Source organism: Gavia stellata, chromosome 8 (genome assembly GCF_030936135.1).
Source record: "Gavia stellata isolate bGavSte3 chromosome 8, bGavSte3.hap2, whole genome shotgun sequence".
Taxonomy (NCBI): Eukaryota; Metazoa; Chordata; class Aves; order Gaviiformes; family Gaviidae; genus Gavia; species Gavia stellata.
Genome location: NC_082601.1, coordinates 29,600,468 through 29,627,566, shown reverse-complemented (window position 1 = coordinate 29,627,566; position 27,099 = coordinate 29,600,468). Strand labels below are relative to the sequence as shown.

Sequence of the window (27,099 nt, the reverse complement as noted above, 5' to 3'; positions counted from 1 at the left end):
TTTACTTCACTTATATCTGTGGTAAGGTGGGATGGGGTGGAGAAGAGCATAGACAGCAGGCAAAAATATATTCCTTTTTCTAGGATCTCCAAAATATGGAGAGAGACTGCTAACACTGGTGAGCAGAGTTCCTGGGGAAAACCCAAATATCCGAATCAGAGTTTATGAAATTACTACCAGACTGACCCAGTCAGCAAAGAAATGAAGGAATATGCTCTAACTGATCGCATTTGAGTCTAAACCTACTGCTGACTGCAATCATTAGGAACACGTCCATGGATTGCAGTGGTTCTGGATCAGGCTCATACTAGCTTCTACAACATTTCTTGCAGAATAAGGTGTTACTCAACTCGGATCAGCGTATCCAAAGCATGACCTTCTAAAGTGTCATAGTTGAAGAACAACATAAAAGCCTTAGGTGAATATATACGGGCAAAGAAAGTTGGACAAAAACCTCTAGAATTTAGAATATTCTCTTGATATGTGTTTAAGAAACTTCTGTGCAGAGAGATTAAGTATGTCACCTACTTATGAAATGGAAGCAGTTTGGCTGCCAATTGTATGAGCTGTGTTGAAACAGCTGCTCTAGCAACTGTTTTTACTATTAAATTCTTCAGTGATTCTCTTAATCCCAAATTAGATACCTCTTTCCTTTAATCACCAGTTTATATAAAAGCTCTCTCCTCACAAGGCAGGGTTTCACCAAGGATAACAAACAACTGCAGGTCTGCTTAAAGCACTGCCCTTGTGTTTCTCTATGGCTTGCATCTCCCCCACCCTGTTTCTTATTTCTCCGTGGGTGGCACATTGAGTGCTCACGACTCTGTCCCCTACGTGTTTGTAAAAGAACCCAGAACTATATTTGAGTTCTTAAGATTTCACAGCCTGTCATTACCTTGCAGCATGCAATTAAGACTGTCCACATACCATTCACTTACCTACTTTATCATCATAATCTCCCTTCCTCTTTCTTAAATATGTACATAAGCATACCTATAACTGACTCATTTTAAATGGCTTGCTATTAGAAGCTTGAAACTTGCCGTCGTGACAGTGCAACTTCCTTGTTCTTCTTAACATCTTTCCTGGTTTTCTTCTGAACCTGCTTTGCAAAGGTTGGATGGTGACAAAGGAACTGGCTTGATTATGGAGAACTAACTGCAGTCTGCCTCTGAGTGACGGGTGCCACCGCAAAGCTGCTCTTTGCTTACAGGAACCTATCTGAGCCGTGTTAGAACACACAGGAGGTTCGTGCACAATGCTGTGAGAGCTACAGGAAGCTCGCTCAAAAAATCCTGATCCAACACCCTCAAAAATCATATATATTTACACCTGATGCTGTTGGCTTCCTACATTTCTCCTTTGTTAGCTGTTTTTAAAGCGAGTTCACTGACAACTATCTTTCAGCCACACCTCCAGACTGATTTATCAAGGGAAAGCCAAAGCCAAGAACCGCAGTGGAGTTGTCTTATTTTACAGTGCACTTTCTCACAGAAAGAAAAACTTACTTCCTCACCTTTACAGCCTAGAGTCCACACATTTTGATCAGTTCTGAATTATAACCCAACATAAGCAGCAATGCTTTTATTTGAAATATCCGTACCTATAAAGCAGCCAGCTGAGCTTCCCAGCCTGTTGGTCTCCTGAGCAATTTTAATATCCATCTCAACAATGCAATGGATATATTTGCATTTTGTAGCACACGTTCCCCAGGTTTCACTCAGCACATCACTCTGTTGATTCTATAAGATATATGCTTTTGGTTTTTAATTTGATCATCTTATTTTTAATTTGCATTCACTTATCTTTTTTCCACAGATCCTTCATCTCAACCTAACCATTTTGTACCAACACTTCCTTCTTTCACTAATATTTCGTACCCTAACAGTTGTTTTGTTCTTTTACTCACTGAAGGCATAGCTAATACAGCTTTCTTTTCTGAGGCAATGTCTCCATGACTTAATTAAATTTTATAATATTAATTCAAGCCCTTGTGTTCAAAGGCAGTATTTTCCACCATCTCCTGTATTTTTAAGCTGAATTTGGTGCCCTTAGTTTGAGCGGGAGGTCCTTATGCCTGGTTATACCCTAAAATCCATACCAGATTCATGTTCTTTGTAAATGTGACACTTGAAAGTATTTTTATTTACTCCGGCTAGTATCTCCTTGCAAAAAGGCTGGCTGTTTAGTTTCAAAATATTAATTGACTTTTAAACTATTCCATATTGCACTAACTGGCTTGTCGCTATGAGGAGTTGACTGACTTATTAGAAAAATCGACAAAACCCAACCCTGTCTGCCTCCTTCTACACTTCCAAAGTATTCTTCTGGGACATCTGGCTTTTAGTGGTTTTTTTCAAGCTATGTCCCAGTTGTTGCAGACAATTTCTTAGCTCAATTTTCTTTAGTTATTCTCATGGAAATTATAGAGGTGGCCTGCCAGCCGCAATCCATGATTTGATGTCATGAACCATGACTTTTCTGACTTTCTAAAGTATAGTTTTTCAGTATTAAGACTTAATTTGGCTATCCAGAGGCATCCTGTTCATTTCAAGTGATATTTCTATTTTATTAAAAAGCTGGAGGTATGTTTTACAACCAAATCACCTTCCTTTTGAATTCAACATAGATATTTCTGTAATTGTGATCCTGTTTACCATTTTCTTTCCTCCTTGCAGCCAAGTCTTAGAGAAAGACACAAGACACAAGACTATTTTTTGAAATGTCTACAGTACACTGACCCCTTCCTACCTGCTCTGCTTTTAATGCCCCACACTCTCCCTGTAGAAGGTATAAACTCTGCACGTTTTTGGACAAATGTGTTTTGACACCATACACAAAAAAAAAGCCTTCAGACTTCACATATGGCACTGGAGTGGTATTAGTACCATGGCACGCTGCAGCAGAGTAACTGAAACTGAGATAAACTAGATCAAGTTGCAACAGAGCACTTCCAGCTTTCTGCTCCATGTACGTATCACAAATCTGGTGTCCCTCTATGGATTTCGACTCTGTCCTTCTTGAAATACAGTGACTTCCCTGACATCTCAGAGACACTGGGCAGTTTTCACAGCAATCAGTTTTATTATCTCGCAGAGTTAAGTAAAGTTAGTTAAGCAAATCTTAAACTGTTTGATATCGGATTTAAGCTAATCTTTTAATGAGCACATCAGCTTGGTTCCCAAGCTTGTGCTCTAGCATATAAGAATGATCTTTTTTCTTTGCCTGTATTTCATCTTGGCTGGTTTATTGCAACGTATCTTGGAGGTCCTTGAGTAGGACCAGTATTTCCATTAAAACTGATTCTAAATTAATCTGCCAGGACTTAAAACCCAACTAAAACCACACACATATTTCATTTATAATGAGATCACCACATTGGAAGATACAGACAGATAAGATTTTGCTGCATTTTCAATGAAAGTACAGCTGTCAGGATAAAAATAATATTTAAAAAATATCCCTGAGTTACTGATATTACTTTAGATGATTAAAACAGAAGAGAAAGTTAATAATCAAGTGTACCGTAGAATATACTGTTAGAATATTGTTTATATTTCACATGACTAGGATGATGAAATTAGGCAGGCCATTCATTTTTGCACCCTACTTCGTTCTAATCCTATTTAAGACTCCATATTATCAAGTCATCTTAGTTTTGCAGTTATCTCAGGGGAATATTAAAAAAAATATGATTTACATTGAAAATTTAAAAAGACCACTCAAAATTGGTTCTCAAATCTTTCTCTTGACCCTCTTCTCTTAATTTTAACCAATATGAGAAATGGGGGAAATACAGACTTTTTTCAGCTACCTGGAACTATGAAATATTTTCCCATCACCCTGCCCTTCACCGTTTTCCACCACTTTGGAGGGAAAATCTGGGCATTACTAAAAATATTGCAGAATCACAGAATCACACAGAATCACTAATGTTGGAAAAGACTTGTAAGATTATCAAGTTCAACCACCAACCCAAGACCACCATGCCCACTAAACCATGTCCCACAATGCCACATCCACATGTTCCTTGAACACCTCCAGGGAGGGTGACTTCAACACTTCCCCGGGCAGCTTATTCCAGTGTTTCACCACTCTCTCAGTAAAGAAATTTTTCCTAATATCCAGCCTGAACCTCCCCTGGTGCAACTTGAGGCCATTTCCTCTTGTCCTGTCACTCTTCACTTGGAAGAAGAGACCAACACCCACCTCTCTGCAACCCCCTTTCGGGTAATTGTAGAGAGCGATAAGGTCTCCCCTCAGCCTCCTCTTCTCCAGACTGAACAACCCCAGTTCCCTCAGCCGCTCCTCATCAGACTTGTGCTCCAGACCCCTCACCAGCTTCGTTGCCCTTCTCTGGACACGCTCCAGCACCTCCATGTCCTTCTTGTAGGGAGGGGCCCAAAACTGAACACAGTATTCGAGGTGCGGCCTCACCAGAGCCGAGTACAGGGGGACAATCACCTCCCTACTCCTGCTGGCCACACTATTTCTGATACAGGCCAGGATGCTGTTGGCCTTCTTGGCCACCTGGGCACACTGCTGGCTCATATTCAGCCGGCTGTCAATCAACACCCCCAGGTCCTCTTCTGTGGGGGAGCTTTCCAGCCACTCTTCCCCCCAAGCCTGTAACGTTACATGGGGTTGTTGTGACTCAAGTGCAGGACCCGGCACTTGGCCTTGCTGAACCTCATACAATTGGCCTCAGCCCATCGATCCAGCCTGTCCAGATCCCTCTGCAGAGCCTTCCGACCCTCCAGCAGATCAACACTCCCGCCCAACTTGGTGTCGTCTGCAAACTTGCTGAGGGAGCACTCTATCCCCTCATCCAGATCATCGATAAAGATATTCAACAAGACCGGCCCCAAAACTGAGCCCTGGGGGACTCCGCTTGTGACCGGTCGCCAACTGGATTTAACTCCATTCACCACAACTCTCTGGGCTCCGCCGTTCAGCCAGTTTTTTACTCAGCAAAGAGTGCACCTGTCTAAGCCACGAGCCTCCAGCTTCTCCAGGAGAATACTGTGGGAGAGTGTCGAAGGCTTTACTAAAGTCCAGGTATTACAACGTCAACAGCCTTCCCCTCATCCACTAGGCGGGTCACCTGGTCATAGAAGGAGATCAGGTTGGTCAAGCAGGACCTGCCTTTCATGAACCCGTGCTGGCTGGGCCTGATCCCTTGGTTGTCCCGGATGTGCCCTGTGAGCGCCCTCAAGATGAACCCCTCCATAATCCTTCCCGACACCAAGGTCAGGCTGACAGGCCTGTAGTTCCCCGGATCCTCCTTCTGGCCCTTCTTGTAGATTGGCATCACGTTGGCAAGCCTCCAGTCGTCCAGGACCTCCCCTGTTAACCAGGACTGTTGATAAATGATGGAGAGCGGCTTGGCAAGCTCCTCCACCAGCTCCCTCAGCACCCTTGGGTGGATGTCATCAGGCCCCATAGACTTGTGAATGTCCAGGTGCCATAGAAGGTCGTTAACTGCTTCCTCCTGGATCACGGGGAGTTTATTTTGCACTCCATCCTTGTCTTCCAGCTCAGGGAGCCGAATACGCTGAGGATACCTGGTCTGGCTATTAAAGACTGAGGCAAAGAAGGCATTAAGTACCTCAGCCTTTTCCTCATCCTTGGTGACAATGTTCCCTACCGCATCCAGTAAAGGATGGAGATTCTTCTTGGCTCTCTTTTTGTTGTTAACGTATTTGTAAAAACATTTTTTGTTATCCCTTACAGCTGTGGCCAGATTGAGCTCTAGCTGGGCTTTTGCCTTTCTAATTCCCTCTCTGCACGACCTAATGAGATCCTTGCACTATTCTTCAGTTGCCTGCCCCTTCTTCCAAAGGTGATAAACAATTTTTTTTTTTTTTTCTCCTGAGTCCCAGGAAAAGCTCCCTGTTCAGCCAGGCCGGACGTCTTCCCTGCTGGCTCTTCTTACAGCACATGGGGACTGCCTGCTCCTGTGCCTTTAAGATTTCCTTCTTGAAGAACGTCTAGCCTTCCTGGACCACTTTGCCCTTCACGACCGTCTCCCAAGGGACCCTCTCGACCAGTATCCTGAATAGGCCAAAGTCTGCCCTCCGGAAGTCCATTGTAGTGGTTTTGCTGAACCCCCCTCCTTACTTCGCCAAGAATTGAGAACTCTATCATTTCATGGTTGCTAAGCCCAAGACAGCCTCTGACCATCACTTCTCCCACCGGTCCTTCTCTGTTTGTAAACAGCAGGTCAAGCAGGGCACCTCCCCTGGTAGGCTCGCTTACCAGCTGTGTCAGGAAGTTATCTTCCACACACTCCAGGAACCTCCAGGACTGTTTCCTCTCAGCTGTGTTATACTTCCAGCAGATGTCCGGTAAGTTGAAGTCCCCCACAAGAACAAGGGCTTGCAATTGTGAGACTTCTGCCAGTCGCTTGTAGAATGCTTCGTCCGCCTCTTCGTCCTGGTTGGGTGGTCTGTAACAGACCCCCAGCAGGATATCTGCCTTGTTAGCCTTCCCCCTCATCCTTACCCATAAGCACTCAACCATGTCGTCACAATCACTGAGCTCTATACAATCAAACCACTCCCTAACATACAGAGCCACCCCACCGCCTCTCTTTCCTTGCCTATCCCTCCTGAAGAGCTTATAGCCATCCATTGCACCACTCCAGTCATGTGAGTTGTTCCACCATGTTTCTGTGATGGCGATTAGGTCATAGCTGTCCTGCTGCACAACGGCTTCCAGCGCCTCCTGTTTGCTGCCCATGCTGCATCCATTGGTGTAGATGCACTTGAGCTGGGCTATCGATTTTGCCCCCAACATCAGCACGCCACCCCTAGGGCTCATCTCTAGGGAGACTGGTTTCATCCCCTTCCCCCTTCGAATCTAGTTTAAAGCCCTCTCGATGAGGCTCGCCAACTCATAAGAGAGAATTGTGTATTATATTATGCACCAAAAGTTAATAGGTTTGCTTTGTAACTGTATAATATATGTCCAGTAACGTGGTTTCACTGACAGACTATGACTGTGGAGATTCTGGACTAGGCTGATAAATTATTTCACTGCCATTAAAGTTTTTGCACCCCACCCCATTTATGAAAAAATATCTGCAGATGCTCCTTTTGACTAAGTGAACGATGCTCCAATTTAAAGAGTGCTACAGAGCATTCCCTGCAACACCTGCAGTCTCCATCAGCATTGCATTGCCACCCTCTGCCTGCCATAAAGCACCATTCTGGGCTACAAAAAAGAATAAAGCAAATTCATTAGAGCCATGTAACTAAGTCAACTGAAGAGAGGAACAGTGGAAAATTGAGAGGCAGACTGTTACTAAGAAGTGGCTGAGCACCAAGAAGGTCCCTGGAAGATAACTTGGCAGAACATCAGCAGTATTACAGGACAGAGCAAACTGTCACCGTTACTGAGAACCACTGTGCCACCATGTGACACTTGTCAATGCAGACGGGTCAACATCAAAAAACAACCAGGACATCACATCCCTCAGCTGACAGCTATAGCCACGACTGCACTGCTGGGTCGATGCTGTGTAACAAACTGTGGGATGTCAAGGAGGAATGTAAATGAAGTATACAAAATGAGAAGGGGGACAGATTTTTTGCAACGTGGGATGGGATAAGTTAAATCAAAGTGATTTAAAGCAAAAAAATTAATTGTGATTTGAATCAACAAGCAGGTAATTTTTATTTAAATAATTGATTTTAAACCTTGCTTTTTCATCTGTGCTCCTTGGTTAGTCAATTCCCTTAGGTTGGGAATGCTCTGACAAGTTGATTTGCAGCTAATTATAGTCTGCACTAAAATTGTGATTTCTTTTTGTTAACCAGGAGAATACACTATATACATATTTAAGTAATGTCAGTATATTAATTTCAGATTCTGCTAGACAATGGTGAATGATGACTCTTATTTAATAGACAATTAACTTTTTCTTGTGATTTGTGTCAAGTCACTTTCTAATGACGTTTTTGGGATTCAATTAAATTGCAGAAATCGTGCATTTTGAAATAAACTTGGTTAGTAAAATAAAGGCAACAACACTCAAGTGCAAGAAAAAGCTAATGAAACTTGCTAAGTAATCCATTCCTTCTGTTTGAGGAACCTTATCTCTTCATGACACAGGTGTTACAGAAACTTTGCTTTTGATCCAAAGAGTTAGAAATGTTTTTGACTCAACTGTAGAGGCTACCTCATAAATTGACTGCATGGGGACTCTGGCTCCTTGAGTCAATGCTGTTTTCATGCTCTATACTGTAAGACCTAAGTGCTCAATATTTAATTTATTGAAAGGGAGGTTAAAAGGTAACATAAATGATCACTGCATAGAAATACTGAAGGGGAGGCATTTTGCAAACTTGGATCTTAAAATCTACCAGAAAAAATATTTGCCATAGTATCTAGGAACTGAAATTGGGTAATTTCAGACTTAAGCAAAAAAAAGGCATAATCTTTTTAAACAGTAAAATGATTAACCTCTGAAGAATGTAATGAATTCTCCACAATGCGACGTTTTAATTCTAGGTTAGATGCTTTTGTAAATACATTTATAGAAGTAATGCGATGGATAGAAATTGAAATTTAGTTTGATGCAGAAATGTAGAAGGTCTTGGAGGGCTCAGTCAAGGTGATCAGAATTGTCCTTTCTGGCTTCATAACTAGAAATGGAGGATGTGCTTTTAGCTACTGCCTTAAGAAGCGCAAGTTGCATGGTCAATCTGAAGAGAAGCTTCCAGCATGGCAAGACTACGTCCTGCCATTGTAATGCAAGGCTAGTTCCTTAATACATTTGCAAGTTTCCCAGTTTTAAGATGCATGTTACATTTAAGACAGATATTCCTGTGGGCCAATTACCAGTTTGCTCAGCGGTCTCCTCCCAGCCACAGCAATACAGCTGAACTCATCTACACAGCCTGATCTCATTTTTCCATGCTAGCAGTTATTTTCTAATGCTCTTACTGCCTTTCCAGACCCACCCCTTTTCTCAACAAAAATGCATGTTTTTCAATAATACAAGGATTCCAGAGAAAGTCTGGAGTATTAGTTTTCCTTTGGAATCAGCATTTCTTACCAGGAAGATGGCTGAGCTTTCTGATCGACGCTCATCATGTCACCAGTGTCCCGTCTCAGTGTCTGACAGTCTGCTTTTGGTCACAGCCAGCTTTTCCATCAACACAGAAAAGAATGTGTCCTCTAACATGAGATTTCTCCAAACAAGGCTGCCATTGGCAAGACTGTGATTTACATTAAGACAGACTTCCATAAAAGCAAGCTCAAAAATAAAACTATGAACAAACAGGGCAGCTTCAGCTTCGTATCTGTTCCATAGCTCCATCAGGAAAATATTCTGGATTACACCAAGAAAACAGGCATTAAAAATAGTTTAAAAAATACAAATGTTTTTCTGGCTCCCACACCCTTGCCCTGCTCCTCTTCCCAAAAGAAGAGGCTAAGAGGTATAAAAATCAAGCCATTCTCCTCCTAAGCAAGAGGATTTAACATTGCTTAATACTCCTACTCGGCACTACTTAGCCATAGCCCCAGGGCAACATGTAAGTATTGAGTGCAAAGAACTGTATCTCTCTTGCAAAACCTTCCATTCTGTCTTTCCCACTTTGCCGCTTTTCCACAGATGGAGCAGCACAACGCAGTGTGAGATGAAGACCTGCCACTCTCCTGCCACAGCCACTTATCATCTAATTCAGATGTTTGCCTCTGTAGACGTTTCCAAACCAAGTCTAGAGACTAACATTATTTTACCTAGAAACTTAACTACGTAACTCAGCTGGCCACTCATTAAGCCAGTCACATACAAAGCCTTCCTCCAAAGGCTGCTGCCTCCTGTTTTTGGCTTTTAATTAAAAATGTAACCTTACACAGGAGCAGATCCTCCACGCAAAGGCAAAAAGGGTGTCACTGAGTTCAGTGAGACCAGGACGCTGGATTTGCTGCTGCATCTACTGAAAAGGCAAGCACACTTGACACATCTGAATTCCTCCAATACAGTTAATACAGACTGATATGACCTGAATTTGGCCCATAATATCAAGGCTTAAATTAGCAGCTTCAGAGAAAGATAGAAAAATACAAAACAAAAGGGCAAAGCAAGCAACGGTGTTTCAAAGCTTAGATTTTTACAACCCAGCAGCAGATATGTTTGGATGCTGCTGGCAATCTGACTTCCCCTTCATGCAGGATGCGTGCCTTTGCACAGGAACGGGGTAGCGCCTTAGGGGCGCCAGACATTCATAAAGCTATTCGGCAGGTGATCATTCCTCCTTCTTGCCCAGTGGGGAGGAAAACGAAAGCTCTCTTACTCAATTTGTCCATGCCCACACACTGGCATGACTCCTGCTGGCTTCCAGGTAAGCAGAACAGTTTCCCTGTGTAGGTCCCAGCTACTCTTGACATGGCACAGATCCCCTCCTCCCCCCTCATCCAGTGAAACTGGCTGCAGTCCAAGTGCTTTCCTCTCGTTCCTTGTGTTGTGCCACACCAGAGCGGCAGGCAAAGGTCATATCCTCCTGGACTCAACACAATATTGCAATAAGAATCTGTTTCCCAGCATCTACAACCCTCATCTGAAGCCTCTGTAAGTATCTCTTATTAAACTGGACTTAAATGGCTAAGTACGCAGGCAATTATATACCACGTCCATACCAAATGCAGCTCAGTAGTTTGACCAAGGTGAGGACAGAGACAAGACAAAGGCAGGAAACCATGAACCTATAGTTCAATGCTGGGGAGAAGAAAGCTGCTCTTTGAGGAAATACCCCCTCTGTATTTCTTTATACCTTCCTATTTCTTTCTCTTATTTTTTTTTAAATAATGCTGCCCATTACAGTAGTATTCATGGATCCTCCACTGAGAATAGGTTAGCAAATGGGAATTTTTTACCTGGATTCCTCTATACTTCTGGGCAGTCAGCCATGAGAACAAAAGAAATCACTCATTTCCATTAGTGGCTGGCAATGAGACTGCATCCCCTTCTTCTGGATTTAGACTTCACTGTAGCAATCTACTCATTTGTGACTGCCAGTGCTTAATTACTGCAGTAACATGAAACTGCAAAACTTACAAAACCTAAGTATAAAAGGCAGCAGCCGATTGCTGGACTGCAGGAACACCCAAGGGTGCACTGTCTCAAAGCTCTGCTCCTGCCAGGGTGGAAACCCTCTGGAGACACAGCAATAGCACGGCTTGTGTGCGGCAGTGCGAGTGTTTGGGTCAGGAAGCGCACAACCCCGCTGAAGTGCAGGCCCTCTCACTCTCCAGCATAATCTTCTTAGGCACTGAGAGAAATTACATTCTTCACACCAATCTCCAAAAGCATATTGAACGTTTGGATGACTTCCTAAATGGCAAGTCCCACCCAGCTAAATACTCAAACCTGTCATAAGAGCTAGAGAGCCATGTTCCCCACAAGTTACATGGAGGTTTGGGGAAGAACACTCTGAGAGTCATGATCTGATTCAGACAGACCTACTTTTTTTTTAAAAAAAAAAAACCAAAACCAAAACCAAAACCCAATACAAAAACACAGGGTGCAGAGGTGAGCAGTACACATACCTCGGGGACATGCCGAGGATGCAGCGGGTTTGTAAGGGAAGGGGATAGAAGGAATACACAGAACACTGCTACGTAAAGCAACGGCACGCCTGCATTTGCAGTGTTGTGCTCAGTTCTGGTCATCCTGGCTCGAAAGGAATACTGGTGAAATAAAGAATTCAGGGTGATGGAAGTTACTTCACTGGGAAATTTCCATTTTATAAAGATTGAAAAAATAAGGTTGATTAGCTTGAAGGGAAATCGAATAAAAGGAGACATGATACAGGAATGTGAAAATTGCTGTAGAGAGTTACACTGGGCACCAATTGCTAATTTATTCTTGTAATTCACAAGGAAGTACTCAACAAAATTGAAGTTTAAAATAGATACAAAAGAGTGTGCATAATTAAACTACACCTAACTAACCTGCAAAAAATCACTGCTAAAAATGTGACAGGAGACATGAGTGTTGGAGGACTATGAAAAAAGATGTCCATTTACGCAAGAGAGTAAGAATATCCACAGTCAGTCAGGAAATACATACAGGACACACTACTGGAAAGCAGGATTATGTTAGAAAAGCCAGTTACTGCACAGGATGAATTTCCAAAGCGATGGCTGATACAAGTATCTTTTGAAGGCAGTAACTGAACTACAGACACATCCTTTGGTTTAGAAACCACGTACATTAAAAATGCCTACAAACATCCAACAATATCTTGTGAGACAGCCTTTATATATTGGTTTCCAAAAGTAAGATATTCTTTGTATTTTCACCTGGAATTGGACACAGCATTACATATTTATCAATCAATCTCCCCAGTGACACCTTGGACTGTAAATAGCTCAGTGGAAAAAGAAAGAGAAGCAAAAAGAAACTATTCACTTATTTCCTAAATGCCAGCACTACTTCACAACAAAGAATCTCTTCTTGCTTGTAAATAGTTCTTTTCGCTTTGCTTTTACAAATTATCTTGCTTGTAGGTCCAAGAAGTAGACTGGGCAACCCTTCTAAGGTCCTTCCCAGCCCTCTTAATTCTAAAGGGGAAATATTTTCTGGTTTTGTTTTCCTCCCACTGCTTCCCACTATCTCTTCTAGCATCCTCTCGCTCCCCTTTCTGGCTTGCTAAATCTTACACTGCGCTATTAGAACTCCCATAGAAATGAGACTGAAATCTCTGAAATGCTTCTTTTTTGTTATGCCCCACTGGTTTCAGACTAGAATTACTCTTCATTGAGTTGATAAGGATTAAAAATTAAGAAAAGCCCTCAGAGAATTCACTCTCATTTCCACAGTGTTCAGTTAAAGCACAGAGATGCTCTGCTGGAATAGGACTGCTAGTCAGACAGTCCTTGCAGCAACAGTGGGACTTCAGCAGCTGTGGCTGCTGTAGTGGAGGCTTTCCACAGCAGTACTCTGTCAATGCCAGCTAAGATTATATCACTATAAACTCGGTCATTTATGCCCTGCTACAACTTGTTATAACTCTTGCAGAGCCAGTTTCCTCAATGTCATATTCTCTACCCGTGGATCATGACTCTTGCTGACATGTTCAGTGAGAGCGCTTTTTTTTTTTTTAAATTCAAAAGTCCAAATTAATAGTACAGTTATAAAGACGGCACTAAATCAGCAGCAAAAGGTGACAAGATAAAATTACAAAATAATCTCTCATGTTGGAGCCAGACGTCAGCTGTGGGCTGATTTCCCTACCCATCAGAGGAAGGGTGAATCAGTGTGTGGGTATGAGGCTCGCTGCCATACCTGGGTAAGGATGCATACTGCCTTTCCAACCCCTCAAAGTGGAGATTGTATGAGCTTCCATCTGGACCTTTTCCAGGCACCTGTGGAGAGGAGAGTAATTAGAGATGAAGATCAATTATGCAGCTCAGCTACTAACAATGCATCTCAAAACGATAAGCAGAGAGCACATGATGCTATAACACGCCAAAATCAACAAAAGAATGGCAGGGGCTCAAAGAAGCTCCAAATCCCATACATAATCTTATCACTGCTAACAAGAAAGGCTTCCATATCAAAGAAGTGTTTAGAACAGGTACAATCTTCAGGGCCTTTTCCTTAACTGCGTGCTAGCTGGGATATTCTCTCTCCTTCCCTGGCTGGCCTTCCTCCTAGAATTCAGTAACACGAGGACATACGCTAATGATGTAAGCACACCCCTTCTGATTCCAGTGGCATAACTACTTGAATGAAAGCTAGCATCTTAGTACCAAGTCTGCTGGTTTTTTCTCCACTTGTGTGTTTTGCTCAAGTTTTAACATGACATAAACAGGCTTTGCTTTCGTTCTTAACACAGATCCGGAAACTTTCCCTAATGCCACTGCAAAGCTAAGTATCCAGCTGGGAGGTAAGCGCATTTATCATGCTCTGGTGCCATTTCAGAAGTGAAGCATTAGTGCACTCAGTCAAGATGCCAGCTCGCTACTTGGTTTGTTTTCAAGATGGCAACTGGCGTTGGCTGAAGAGCACAATTCTATCAGGAAGGCTCCAACTGGGGTACAGAACAGTGAACTTCAATGCTTTTAGCACACAGGAGCTCTCCCAATTTCACTCACTCAATGCCTGCTGATGGCCCAAAGTGTTAAAAGCCTTGTTAAAATGGAGCTATTAGTCTTTTCCTCCATAAATGCAGGAGGCTCTGACTGCCTTCAGTGTTTCCTACATTAGTATGTATTCCTATTCCGGTGCTGCTAGAATCAGCAGTTTTATAAAGCAATATACTAAGAGGCCATTTAAAATCCCCTTCCCCTTTTACAGATTAATAGCAGAAAGGAAGATTTAATGCCTTTTCAAACATTTTTAACAATTCATTAAAAAGAAAAGAATAAATCACACCAAGCTTTCGGAAAATACCTGATTATAAAAAGAGAAAACAAACAAAAATTGACATGTTTTTCACATTCTACAGGTTAGAGTACATTTCTGTCAGTCCTGCAATTTATGCACAATACGTCATTTTCACTGAAGAAATGTAAAAGCTTCCACAACGGGAAAGGTTGTGCACTCCGGTGTAGTAGGTCTTATCTGCCTTTACATAGCATTTCTGTGTACAATTCTTGTGGATCCATTACATAAGCCAAGTCCAACGCAAAGACAAGCACTATCCCTTAGAGCTACTAGGCAAGCTTAGGAATTGTTCTAAACAAATACCGTTGTGCACCTTGCCACTCATTGAGCATACAAGATACTCATACGTGAAAAAAATTATTTAGCACAGGCCTCTTGCTCACTCCCCTTTATCTGACTCAAAACAGAAAGGAGTCCTCACGGAACTGACAGCCACAAGAAATCACCACCTCTTGATTTGAAATGACCCATGCTTTAGCAGTGCCTGACTTTGGATGAGCAAAAGATAACAATAATTGTCCTACATTTCAAAAAGAGGGCAGCAGGCTAAACGGATCATTCCTTCATTTTTTCCACCAGAAAAAGTGACATGTAGAGAGAATTTGTAAAGATAGAGTCACTTAGGCTGACAGTCACAGCCACTTTGGCTGTTCTTACACTGCTAATTTGATCAGGTTGATAGTTTCCCTTAATTCACCAGGTATGCAGGCGAGAGAAGAGCCTCCAGATTTCTGCTGTTTTATGAAGAAGAATGAGAGGAAAAGAAATGAATGTATAATTTGGTTCGCTCAGCACAAAAGCCACGTAGTATATGGTTTATCTCCGTGGCTGTAGATAGGCTATTAATTATGTACAGTGGCAAGATGTTTATGAGCTGACGGATGCGCCTGGTAACTCTCTCTGTGCATTTGCAACCCCGTGCAAGTTTCCTGGTGATCTCTCTCAGACCTAGCAGGAGTAACAGCAGCCAGTCAACATGCAAAAACACAAACAGATTCGGAATTGCGCCCGCATTGAGCAGTGATCCCAAAACTTATACCAGTCACTAGAAAGTAAAGAAATATTTACATCGCAAGGCCTTTTTGCAGCCTGAAACTACCCCTTTTCCGATGGTTTCCTACAGACCAAATAGCAGCCCCCCCCCCAGGTCTGTTTGTATATATGATTTGAGAGACAGTTGCCATAGAAACACCCTGGCGGTGGAGACACAATTCTGCTAATTTGGATCCATCGAGCGGCTGAGTCTCCACACCCTATATAAACCCCCCGACGCACTGGAAAAGCATGCTCTGGCTCTGCACAGCTAATTAAAGACTCAGCCATTTCTTCTCCTTTCCCTTCTCCATCTGTCCACGCGACAGTAAAAACGTATCATTGCTCAGCCACCAGCAAAATGGTGCCCAGAATAAAATGCTACCCCGATGAAGAGAGAAACTGAGAAAATGGAAACACCTCCCTCGTGAAAGTTATTTCTGTTTCAGAGAGAGTCAAAGCAAAGGGTTCCTTGCTGTCTTTTAGAACAAAGCTAAAAATCCCTGTGAAAGGTACTAATTAACAAGATCAAAATATTCAGGCTTCTCCTTCTTCCCCAAAACAGGACATGTGCAGCTGGCCCTCAGTGCAGGTGCGGAGGTTTTAACCGCATAGTTAATCATCACAAAATATTTAGGCAAGCAAACAATAATCTTAGTAAAAAGAATTAAAACCTGGAAGTCCTATCAAAGCTAAATGGACGCTGACCATGAAGTGACCAGCGAGGTGTGGGAGCTGACGAAAGGTGCACTACTTAACTGAGTCCCTATCAGAGGTGGCTGGAAGAGCTTTTAAGACCAACACACCAATCAGTAAAGAGAGAACACGACAGCAGATGAAATACACCTTTCACAAATGTATGGTAATGAACAACAGAAAGAATGATCCAAAACATGCTCCCGTATTTTTAGGGTTTAAATTAACGACATCAACTTAAATAAGAGCTATCATTATGAAGAGATCATCTCTTAGTCTAAAGCGGCCTCAACTAACAAGCAAAACATGAATATGCAAAAACAACAGGGTAGAGATAAACACAGAAACAGCCATCATCCCATCAGTACAATTAAAAGAGCAGCATACTTAAACTGTGGAAAGGAAATGCTATCTTTATCAAAAGACAACAACAAACAATTCATGAAACTTAACTGTTGCAAAGTATCGGTATGGCCAAGGCCTTTGTAGAATGGAAAATTAATAAACTGGATATGCATATGAATCAAAACAGCCAACATCAGGTTAGCAGAAGACAGTAAAGCTTTTGACAGAGAGGTAAAGCCTCGAAGAGTCAGCCACTCCCTGAAAGGAAGAGCAGGCAGAAACCTCTGTACCAGCAGGTTATTCTCCTAATCACCCCTTTGGGAATCCTGACGAATTCTCTGAAGCACGTAGCAGTGGCCACACTTGGAGACAAGGTACCAGACAAATGGGCAAGACATCATGCATATAACTCAATGCCTTCATGGTCAGGATCTTCTGTGTGCCAGAAAGACATCTTTTCTACATAGCTAGTAACATTTTTGTTATTCAAGTATCCCTTTTTTTTTTAAAACCAATAATTGCCATTAGCAAACAAGATTTCTGTGATAGAAATATGTCACTTCAGAAAAAACCCTATGACACCTCTGCATCTTTAATTAAACCTCTGCCAGTCCCCAGCAGCAGAACCAGGCTGGGGGATGTGCAGACTGGATAACAGTGTGGGCACTGTGTGCTGCTCTCCTCTCTCTAGGTCCACAGCCCTCAGTAGGGGACCAATGTGAAGGCCCAAAAGGCAGAGAATAATGAGCACAGGTTGAGGCTCCCTCTGCTTCCCTGGACAAAGGGAATCCACATTTGTTTCAAGACAGAAAACTGTAGAAAGAGTCAAAGTTTCATGTTTCACATGCTGATCCAAAACAGATAGAAAGGGAAAGCAACTGCAAAGGAAAACAAGAGCTGTGCAGGTATCAATGCGAGCTATGTCCCTGGCAAATATGGTGACTGCAGGGCACTTTGAGGAGTTTTCCAATACATGGAAGTGATAAGCTAGCAGCAAATACCTCTAATTTGCCAATTCTCCCTAGGAAAACTTCCCAGGAAAAAAATAAAAAAGGTGATGTGAACATGCACATATAGATCAAACCAGAAACAAACATCTTAGAGCATTCAAATATTTACAAATAAATTATAAGGCATAAGTAGACTATACTTGTAAGGAGGTATCTTGAAATACGTCTAGGATTTGCCTACAGGCAAATTCTGGGGCTGCAGAAGAACGATTCTTCAAGAGCAGAGAAAGGATTTACTTCATCCTGAAGCTTGAGACTACCTTGAAAACTGTGCAGAAAAGTGCAAGAGGCCGTGTTTTTTCCTGGGAGACACTGCATTTCATTCCTCCTCACCTGCCTTACGCTGCCTTCCTCCTGGTGCATTTGTTAAAGGCTAAAAGACTAGCTGCTAGCAGGAAAGCCTCTCTTGCCCCTTTCATGCGGATCAAGTTGTTTGGGGTTGGACACCCATTGCGGTATGAACAATAACAACTATAGAAATCTTTTTTAAAGTTTAAGCTTCATGAAGCTGGAATCAACTTTTTCTTGTGCATTCACACACAGCTCAAGGCGAGAGCTACCACACTGCAAACGGAAGCCAGCAGCAGCTCCTTGCCCCTAGCAGTAGAGACACATTCAGCAGGATGCTGTGTTTTCGCCTGGGATGCTACCTCCTCTCACAAATTCTCACCTGAGCTACCTGAGCTTCCTGCTCCGAGTCTGTCCTGAGTGAAGTCGGCATGCTGAAGACCCAAGACCTTGGGTACTGCTCATAAGGAAAAGACTGATGCAGAGCCATTTTCAGGGTGACTGTCTCAGAAAGCTGCAGACACCATTCCCTCTCCTGCAGGTATTTTATTTAGAGCTGCATATAGAAAACTTTGATCATCTTTGCAGAGATCAGTTTGTTAAAAAATTTTTTTAAAGCTTCTTAACTAGCTATAGAAAAACCACAGCTCAGACTCAGAAGTTTCACGCTCTTAAAAAGGAATAATACACAGTGGGTGTTGCATTCAGGCTTATTCATTTTTCACTTACACACTAAACAGCTCGTTTGCCCTTTTCATTTTTTTTTCTTTTTAACCCTTTGTTTTCCCCACTTCTGAACAATAAGCCTCCTCCAAACATTTCAATTATCATTAAGAAAGAAAATGAGGATTGTGTGCTGCCCATTAGATAAGTAGCAATAGCATAACTTCATCAAGGCTGAAGTGATTTTAGCTACATGTTTGTGAACCCAGTGCAAAACACTGCTGACTCCACTTGAGTCATGCCTGACTTACTTAAAATTATGGGAAATCAGGAAGGGCTTAAGAAAATAGGAGTCCTGGGACTCCTAACTTTTTCACTTACTCACTGTGTACGCTCAGGAAAGTCACTTGAGCTTGTGCATTGTGGTTTCCTCCCCATAAAAGATGGCGTGATACTACCCTTGTATTTTATGTGACTGACATGCACTAAAAGACAGGAGCCATCCCCGGAAGGCTGCAGAGTGAGGCATGTGCTCTGCCATCACCCAAGTGCTTTGAAAATACCACCCAGTTCTGCTTTTTGCCTGGAAGTCTGTGTATAAACATGGCACATAGTACCGCTGCATTGCTTAGTACATTTTTCAATAGTCTTGTGATCATCCGTTAAAGGACTTGATTCAGATGCTGGTTTGACCTCTGTTCTCAAAGATCTTCTTTTGTCTGCAAGCGTTTCTAATCACATGGGTTGAGATTCAGCATGCCAAAAAGAGCGGTGGTATAACGGAATTTGCCCTTTAACCTCCAGGTCTCCCCTCTGCTGAGACACAGTTGGTTTTTGTTTTCAATTAAGTGAAAACTGAAGAAAAACTGAGAGAGGTAAAAGTGGATTTGTTCCCCACCCCGGTCTCAGTGTTTCATACACAGGTGAAGCAGCAAAATTCACCCATTTTATTTTTTGCATTTCAACAGTCTGCCTGGTTCCAGGGACTGCAAGTGAAATTTAAGAGCACTATTTGACTCACTAACACGTTCTTTAGCTGTTAAAACATAGGTGGGTTATGTAAGGCAGGGAACTGGATGTTCCATGTGAAATGGAGGAAGCTGATCGAAGGGGTCTTCTTAATCCCTTACTGCTGTGATATCCTAATTATCCCACCCTCCAAGACCTCCAGCATTTCCACAGAAAACATGTTTTCCTCCATCCAGCTTTTTTATGTTTTCCATCAAAAGGTAAAAATTAAAAATTCTACCAGTGTCCACGATTCAAAAGAATTTTCCTGATGTTTTCCTTACATACACAAAGAGGGATGTATTTTGCTTTCCTGGTTTTGCAATGAAAGTTGAAACAGTGATTTTACGTTATTATAACACTCATCATTTCTCTCTCTAATTTGGATGGTTTTTAATAAAGCTCCATTGATTCCACTGAAAGAAATCCCTCCTGGCAAAAGCAGAACACACACGCTGATTGCTAAATATGCAGCAATTATCATATTCAGCAGTGCACTTTAATATCTTATTTATAGATGTATCTATCTATAATTTGCTTTAATTAAGTTGCATTGATTTTAATGACAGAAGCAGTCCTCAAAGAAGAGTCTAATGTCTAATGAGCCCATCGGTACTGCTTTACCATTGTTTGGATATAAGACAGCACCTTTAGTACTTCTTTTTGATATTCTTAGTGGTGCTTTTCTTCACTAAGTGGCTGCAATGGCAAATCAAGATGATGTTCCACGGGAACTCTCAAAACCACCTCCACCACTGGAGAGAGAGCACTTTCAACCTTCCTGTTACAAACTTGCTTGTAGGAGAGTTTTCAAGAATAAGGAAGGAAGCAGCATCTTCCCAGCAGGTCCTGCGAAACCTTGCATTTCTGTTCCCACTCCATTTTACAGACATCTTGGGAGAGTAATTGTTAGAGGATCTCAAATCATGGTCTGATGCCTTCAAAGTTTGTTTTGGGTTTTAGTCTGGCAACTAATTTAAACTTTTTTGCCTTCAAAGTTTGTTTTGGGTTTTAGTCTGGCAACTAATTTAAACTTTTTTATTTTCTTCTCAACAGAAAATACAGGGTAAGTAATTTGGGAAGGTGAATCAACAGATGGCTATAAGTGCCTGTTCACAGCCCAATCACCAAGTCATGATCTCGTAGACTCTTAAATTTCTGTTTTCAGGGCTCAGTCACAGGGAATGTTGATCTTTCTTTTTGTTAAGCACATGCTCACTTTAAGCATTTTATACTGCTCTGGTTTTGAGATTAGTCCAAAGAACACTTGATGCTATTAGAACTGTGACTAAGTTTGTCAAAAAACATCTTGAAGAGCTAAAGGAAGGTATCGCTGCACTCCTAGCAGAGTCTCACAGACTTGGTTTCTGCTGGGTGCTACCACATACCTTGGCCCTGATTCAGGAAAGCATGCTAAATACTGATGAGGGTGGTTTGTTTTAACTTCAATAGCATTTGATTCCTCTTGGAGGCATTCCCAAAGCTGATACACACCTGCATCTCTCAGTGGCTGTATCTCCTTTTTGGGTGAAAATACACAGGAAAAATATTTGTATCTCCATATCCTGAACAAGTCTTCACACATTTGAACGCAGCATTCTAGTGATGATGATCTTGGCATCTCCATCTCTGAAGTAACCCACAAGATATTACTGGTTCACATCAATTGAGGATCTATCTCAGAGACTACTGAGGTAGCTTTATAGCATAACTTATGTAGATCTTAATGTATCATTCACTGTTAGTAATTTTTTTTTTAAAGTGAAAAATAAGTGCTGGCTTTTTAAATCACGGCCTTTTGGAATATATCAGCACTAATTTTATAAGAATTGTTCATATTAAAATGCAAAGGCATGATCTCAAAGCAAAAGCACCAAAGTAGCTATGCAAGTACATTTTCAGTTTCTGGTCATCATTTTTCATTCACTGATTATTGCTTAAGTGTTGATTAATAGTTATGTTCATGCTGCTAGAATGCATTTCCCTTGGGTGAGAAAAACATCCTTGTCTAAAGGAAAAAAGAGATAGTAATCAAACCATCCTTCCTCTTCCCTGTAAGAAACACAGACACACGCTGCAGAGTCACTGATGATCTTGGTTTTACTGGTGAGTAGTGTTGAAAATTTTCACTTAGAAAATCAGCTGTATGCAATCAGAACACTACTTGGTCAGTCAGATTGCTAGGCAATTAAATGCTCCCCCTTCTGTCTCTCTCTCGCTATACATATATGTACACATATATATACACACACACACAAATGTACATACTTACAGTCCTTGTACCTTCTCCCTATGCAATGAACACCAGGAACACTCATGACAGCAGTGCTCCATGCTGGAATTAAGCAGGGCTGATTATCTCAGGATTTACTCTTCCTCCTCAGTAATGCCCTACCTCTTGTTCAAGGAGGTGAAACTAATGGTTTAGATTTAGAGAGAGCGGAAAATTCTCTATAAAGGCAATAGACTGAGGGAAATACAAACACAGATGGGAACTTTAAAAGGGAAACAGGCTGTTCCCGTAACAGTTTAAAAACATGGCAATTGCCTTAGCTTAGTAGAAAACAAGCTCTCAGCATTTGCTGTATCTTGCAACACTAAGTAGAGAGAAAATAGCAAAGATGGAGGTGAAGCCAAAGCTGCAAAGTGCTTTTGCACAGCCCCACAAAGATGATATTCTGCTTTCTGAACCCTAGCTCTGCAATCCCCCGATCCCCGGTGCTGGAGGACTATGGTTTCCTGTGACGATGCAAAATGAGATAATTTCCTGGCCTGTGTCCGTCTCTGTGGGTGGCTTCTTTTTCCATTAGTCGTATAATATGTTTTGCTTAATTCTACCTCTTAATTGTCTTTAATGAGCACCAGATTTGCGACACCCTCACTTGCTAACCTATTCTCAGAGTAGAGACAAACAGAGGTCCTTGAGCCAGGAGCAAAACTTAAAAGCAGCAGAACAAAAAAACCTCAGCACCCACCAGCATTGATTCTTTCCAACTACAGGGGGGCATTTCAGTTGCTCTTCCACTGAACCAGGCCAAGGTAATTAATCTCTTCCCAGCCACTAGAGAGAATAACTTAACTTGTCACTGAGCTACACCTGTGATGCAATATACAGCATACATAATACATACATGTGAATACATTTCTAAAGCAGATCTCCCGTAGTTGTGCTACAATACTGTGCACAATTCCTTCCCCGCCATGAAACCAGTACTCTGTCTTAGCCTGTTTGAAACTAAGCTGCTTCTTGTTCCTCCCAGTCTTGCATTCTTTGCTTCTCTTTTCACTGTAATTAGTTTACAAGACTACTTATCCAGATGATTACTGCTTTTAAATGACAGTCGTCTTTTCTTTTACTCCAGTTCATTGTTGTGTATCCTTGTGTCTTGCTATCTGAATACCCAGTTCTCTAAAGCATTTTCTCATTATGTTATCTCCTGATATAAGGCATTTTGAAATACTTCATGAGAGACACGGTATGAAGTAAATTGAATTGAATTTTCTCTCAAAGTCAGGGGCTTTCAGCATCTTTCTCTAGCTAAGTCAGCAGAGTTCTTGGCACCAATGCCAGGGAGTAATGGCCACGCTTTGCAGCCCAGCTATGAGCTTGTGTTCTTTTTAGGGAAAATGAAATGACAGTGTCAGTACCTGGAAAGCAAACAGGGGACAGATCAATATTTCCATTTATGATGAGGATGGCAAAATGAAAATGTTTGGGGTATTTTTGAGGTTTTTAACACACAGACACACACACATTGAGATAATGCTATTTTGCTGTATCTACCTACATCTGGTGTTGGTGCTGAATGTGTATGCGGGGGGTATACGCATGTGTATGTCAGGGAAGGAAAGAGGGAGGGAAGGGGGAAATAGCAGGGCATGGAACTAAATTGCGGAGCAAGTAGTGGAAACAGACAGTGAAAAGCTTCCTGCAGGCAGGCAGCTTCACAGGGGAGAGCGAGCCTTTCATTGTCTATAAAATCATGCCTTGCTGGAGGTCCTCAAGAGTAGAAGGGGTAGCGCCTAGAGGCAGTAAATCTCTCACTGTTGCGTTATTACATTCTAAACACTTAGCTACTGTACAAACCAGCACCCTGCTTCAAGAGAAGAAAAGGAGGAAGAAGGGGGAAAATGAACAAAGGGAAGAAGAGGAAGATGGCAATAAAATTGGGGAACAACCCCCTGCCACAGCTCTCCCCAAGAATACTTCACATCAAAGAAAAATGGCAAAGAGTAAATCGTCACGGAGTTAAAAGTTAACCTCAACTCCTTCCATTGTGATTTGACACCACTGTGGAACAGTGCTCTTGGAATTTGAATGGTTAGTCTGTAGTGCAGGGTATTAAATCCACCTTAATCCTGTTAAACATAGATGCCACTAAAGAGAGGCGCTCTCTCAATGGCAACATGACAAAAGCTCTCCACACTGCAAATTCAATATGGTTAACAAGAAAAAAAAAAACAAAACAACCCAAACCTGGATTAATACTGAGCAAACAACATCAGCATAAGCACACTTAGAGAGAGGAATTGCTTTCCATATGCTATGGCATCAGGTTCCTCCGGATCTTCAGATACCAGTCTGTAAATGTTACAGACATTGTTTCTCCTGCTTGCGACTGCTGTTGGGTGGTGACCTTATTTGCTTGCTGATACCAATTTAGCAGTTGGTACAGTTTCTCTGCGATTTGGTACTGTCTGTTGTTTGCTGGTACCAGATGGATACCAGATGGGTAACTGTGGGCAATTGTTCCTCTGTGTTCCAGTCCCAAAAATCACTGCCTATAGGGTCAGTCTTGTCAGTTGACTCCTAAATGACACTTCAAAGCAGCATTCTGAAAAACCTCAACATCTGTTCCTTACTCCTAATGACCTTACAAAAACGTTGCAGACATACTTTCCTTCAGCCAGGAGTTACCGTGCATCTGCAGGAAAAATACAACCTTGCAGATGCTCGCAGCCATCAAACTCACTCCTCGCTAATGGCAGCTCCAGAAGCCACCACCTCAACTCTGAAAGTCAGCACTGAATGTGAAGTACAATCAATATATTCTTTTTTGTGGTAGCTCCACAATGTAGGAGTTCAGAGATATTTCAAGGCATTTTTCAAACAGTACTTTCAGCAGTGGAGGAACAAGAAAACAAAAAAGCACCTTTGAAAGGCAGTAAGGATATCTGAGGGCCAAACGTAAAGCATGGAGGGAAAACAAGGAGAAAGAAAGTGATGGAAGAGATCTGTTTTAATTTGTGATTGGTCTTTAAAAATGTTGACCTAGTTGTCAAACTATAGACAGGAGCTGAAAGGTCAGTTAATGGTTTTGAATACTGCCTACTGCAGTTCCCTCCTATGTTATTCCATATGACTGTTTCTGTTTCTAAGAAAGGAAAAAAGTTTATTGAGGACAGTACAGGAGCATTTTGGTGATCTCTCTATATGTGCTACAGCAGAATGCTGTCTACAGAAAAATATAGCTGACATCAAAGCATGTTCCCCACCCCCTGTCTTGCTTCATGAAGAAGTTATGATAAACAGGTTATGTGTTCCCTAAGGTTACCATGGAAACTCATTCTTTTCAGGCCATCATTTGCAAAGGTAAAATTTGCATTAAAATGTGATGGAATTTGATTTTGTGCATGTGTGTGTGTGAAACTCAAGTGGGGTCATGCTACCACGCAGTATAGCTATTATTTCAAACCCAGGAGCACACGCTTAAGAGAAGAGATCTATTAATCTGTGTAAACACCTCAGTGACCAAATTACAGTTTAATTGCTAACTTGACAGGTATCTTCCTAGCAAATTAAGAGAAATACTTTTGAAATTAGCTTCAAATGCAAATGTAAATGTTAATACTGATCCACTGGTGGGTACCACTAGATAGTATTTTGCTAAATTCCCCTATAATCATTCCACAGGAAAGACTGAATTTAGATTGTCAGAATGACTTTGTTTTGATGATGGCAGACCAGGGGTGGAAGGCACAGGCATGTATTTCAAATTAAAAATTTTTATCTTATCTTGAAGGAGCTATCATCAAATTATGAAGCATAGAATGTAACTTGATATAACCATGCTTACTGCAATACAAGAAACTTATGGATCTCCTCAGAATCCCAATTTGCTCACTTTGTTTTGAGTCATATCATAATTCCATAGCCACAATTTCACAGCCACAATTTCACTCTAGGTATCTGCTACTTGGACTTTTCTTGGAATACCTGATGGTGTAAAACATACACCCAGTCCAGGTCTCCCCTGGAGAGCCACAGCCATTATTTGTTGCCACATGCAGCATTGGTCTTCCTAACACAGGAATGCACTATTTGCAATAGTAATTTTGACAATCATTAATTCCAGCCTATCAAGAAAACATATGAATGGACTAAACCCAGAAAAATCTTACAATTGGTGACCACACTGCACTTAGGAAGACATACCAGTATTTGCCCTCTTGCTCAGTTGTACGCTTTCACAAGATACATGCTGAATTTGATATACTACTTTATGAAATCTATGCTACTTTGGCACACTGATATTCACATATCATCTGCCTTGAATAGCAGGACACCCTCGGAGGCAGCAGCGCCAGAACTCTTATTTCTGCTTGGAAGGCAGACATCCCAGTATCACCGGGATTACAGAAGACTCTCCTATCATACAGGACTTACGACATACAGTTCAGCTGGAATGGCTCTACTTAATATTGGGCAACATGACACTTAACACAGCAGCCAGGCCATTTGATGAGGAAAAAGCAGCAAAAACACAGACAGCAGTATTTGTTGCTCTTGCTTTCTTATTGTCAATAAATACAGTTGCACAGCAAGTGTCTCAAAAACACTAAAAAAAAAAAATCAAAATCAACCCTTCAGATTCGGATGCACAGTGCCAGTATTTTATCGAACTCCCTTCTGCATTGGGAAATTCCTGCTTACAAATTCAATTTACCAAACAAAGCAAGAACATTAAAGAAGGTTTAAAAAACCAAATGCAAACAAAAATGAAACTGATTACTAACTTTTGCAGAACTTCTCAAAACTCAGCACATTTGATAGAAGGAATGTGTTCCAGTCAGATACCATACTGAGCAAGAAAGAAAGTGCTAGCGCTCCTTTTTCCAAGTGTGCTTTAACAGCCAGAGTTGAGGTTGAAAGTTGAAAGAGCTGGCCTTGCACAGAAAAGCCAAACTCATGTACAGCACCAGCCTTACAGGATAAATGAAGTTCTCTTTTCCCATATTTTGCACTTTATTTTAATGTAGTCTTGATATTAGATTAGCATCTGCACTACAGACCTTAGACTAGGAACTAATAAAGTTATCCGCCCAATCTCTCCATGTCTGAGTCTGTGACTTTCTGTTTCATTTTAAATAATTATAACAATGTCTCCTGTTTGTTGAGAAAAATAGAGCCTTTATATATTCATAGATAATTGCTTATACACCCAGCACCCAGTGATACATTCTAATTACTTTTCACACCTTGGCTGTGAAGAAATCTTGAACTTTTTAATGTTTTTAACTGCAAGACAACAATGTAGCCAGAGCACTGACACCCTGACTGCTGAAACTGCGCCTAGGATGAATTTAACAAGCAGTTCTGCTAATGCATTTTGCAGTGAGGAACTTCAGCAAAACTCAAGAAGACCCAAGGCC

The 27,099-nt window shown here is 41.7% G+C and overlaps 1 protein-coding gene across 1 annotated transcript in view; it reads right to left on the bottom strand.

Annotated features, from left to right (window-relative positions):
• The window catches only part of PARD3B (par-3 family cell polarity regulator beta), a 427,904-nt gene that overhangs the window by 18,318 nt on the left and 382,487 nt on the right, over positions 1–27,099 (bottom strand). Inside the window, exon 22 of the mRNA XM_059820147.1 lies at positions 13,301–13,380. Within this exon, the coding sequence (XP_059676130.1) occupies positions 13,301–13,380 (80 nt within the window). The remainder of the gene's footprint in view (positions 1–13,300; positions 13,381–27,099) is intronic.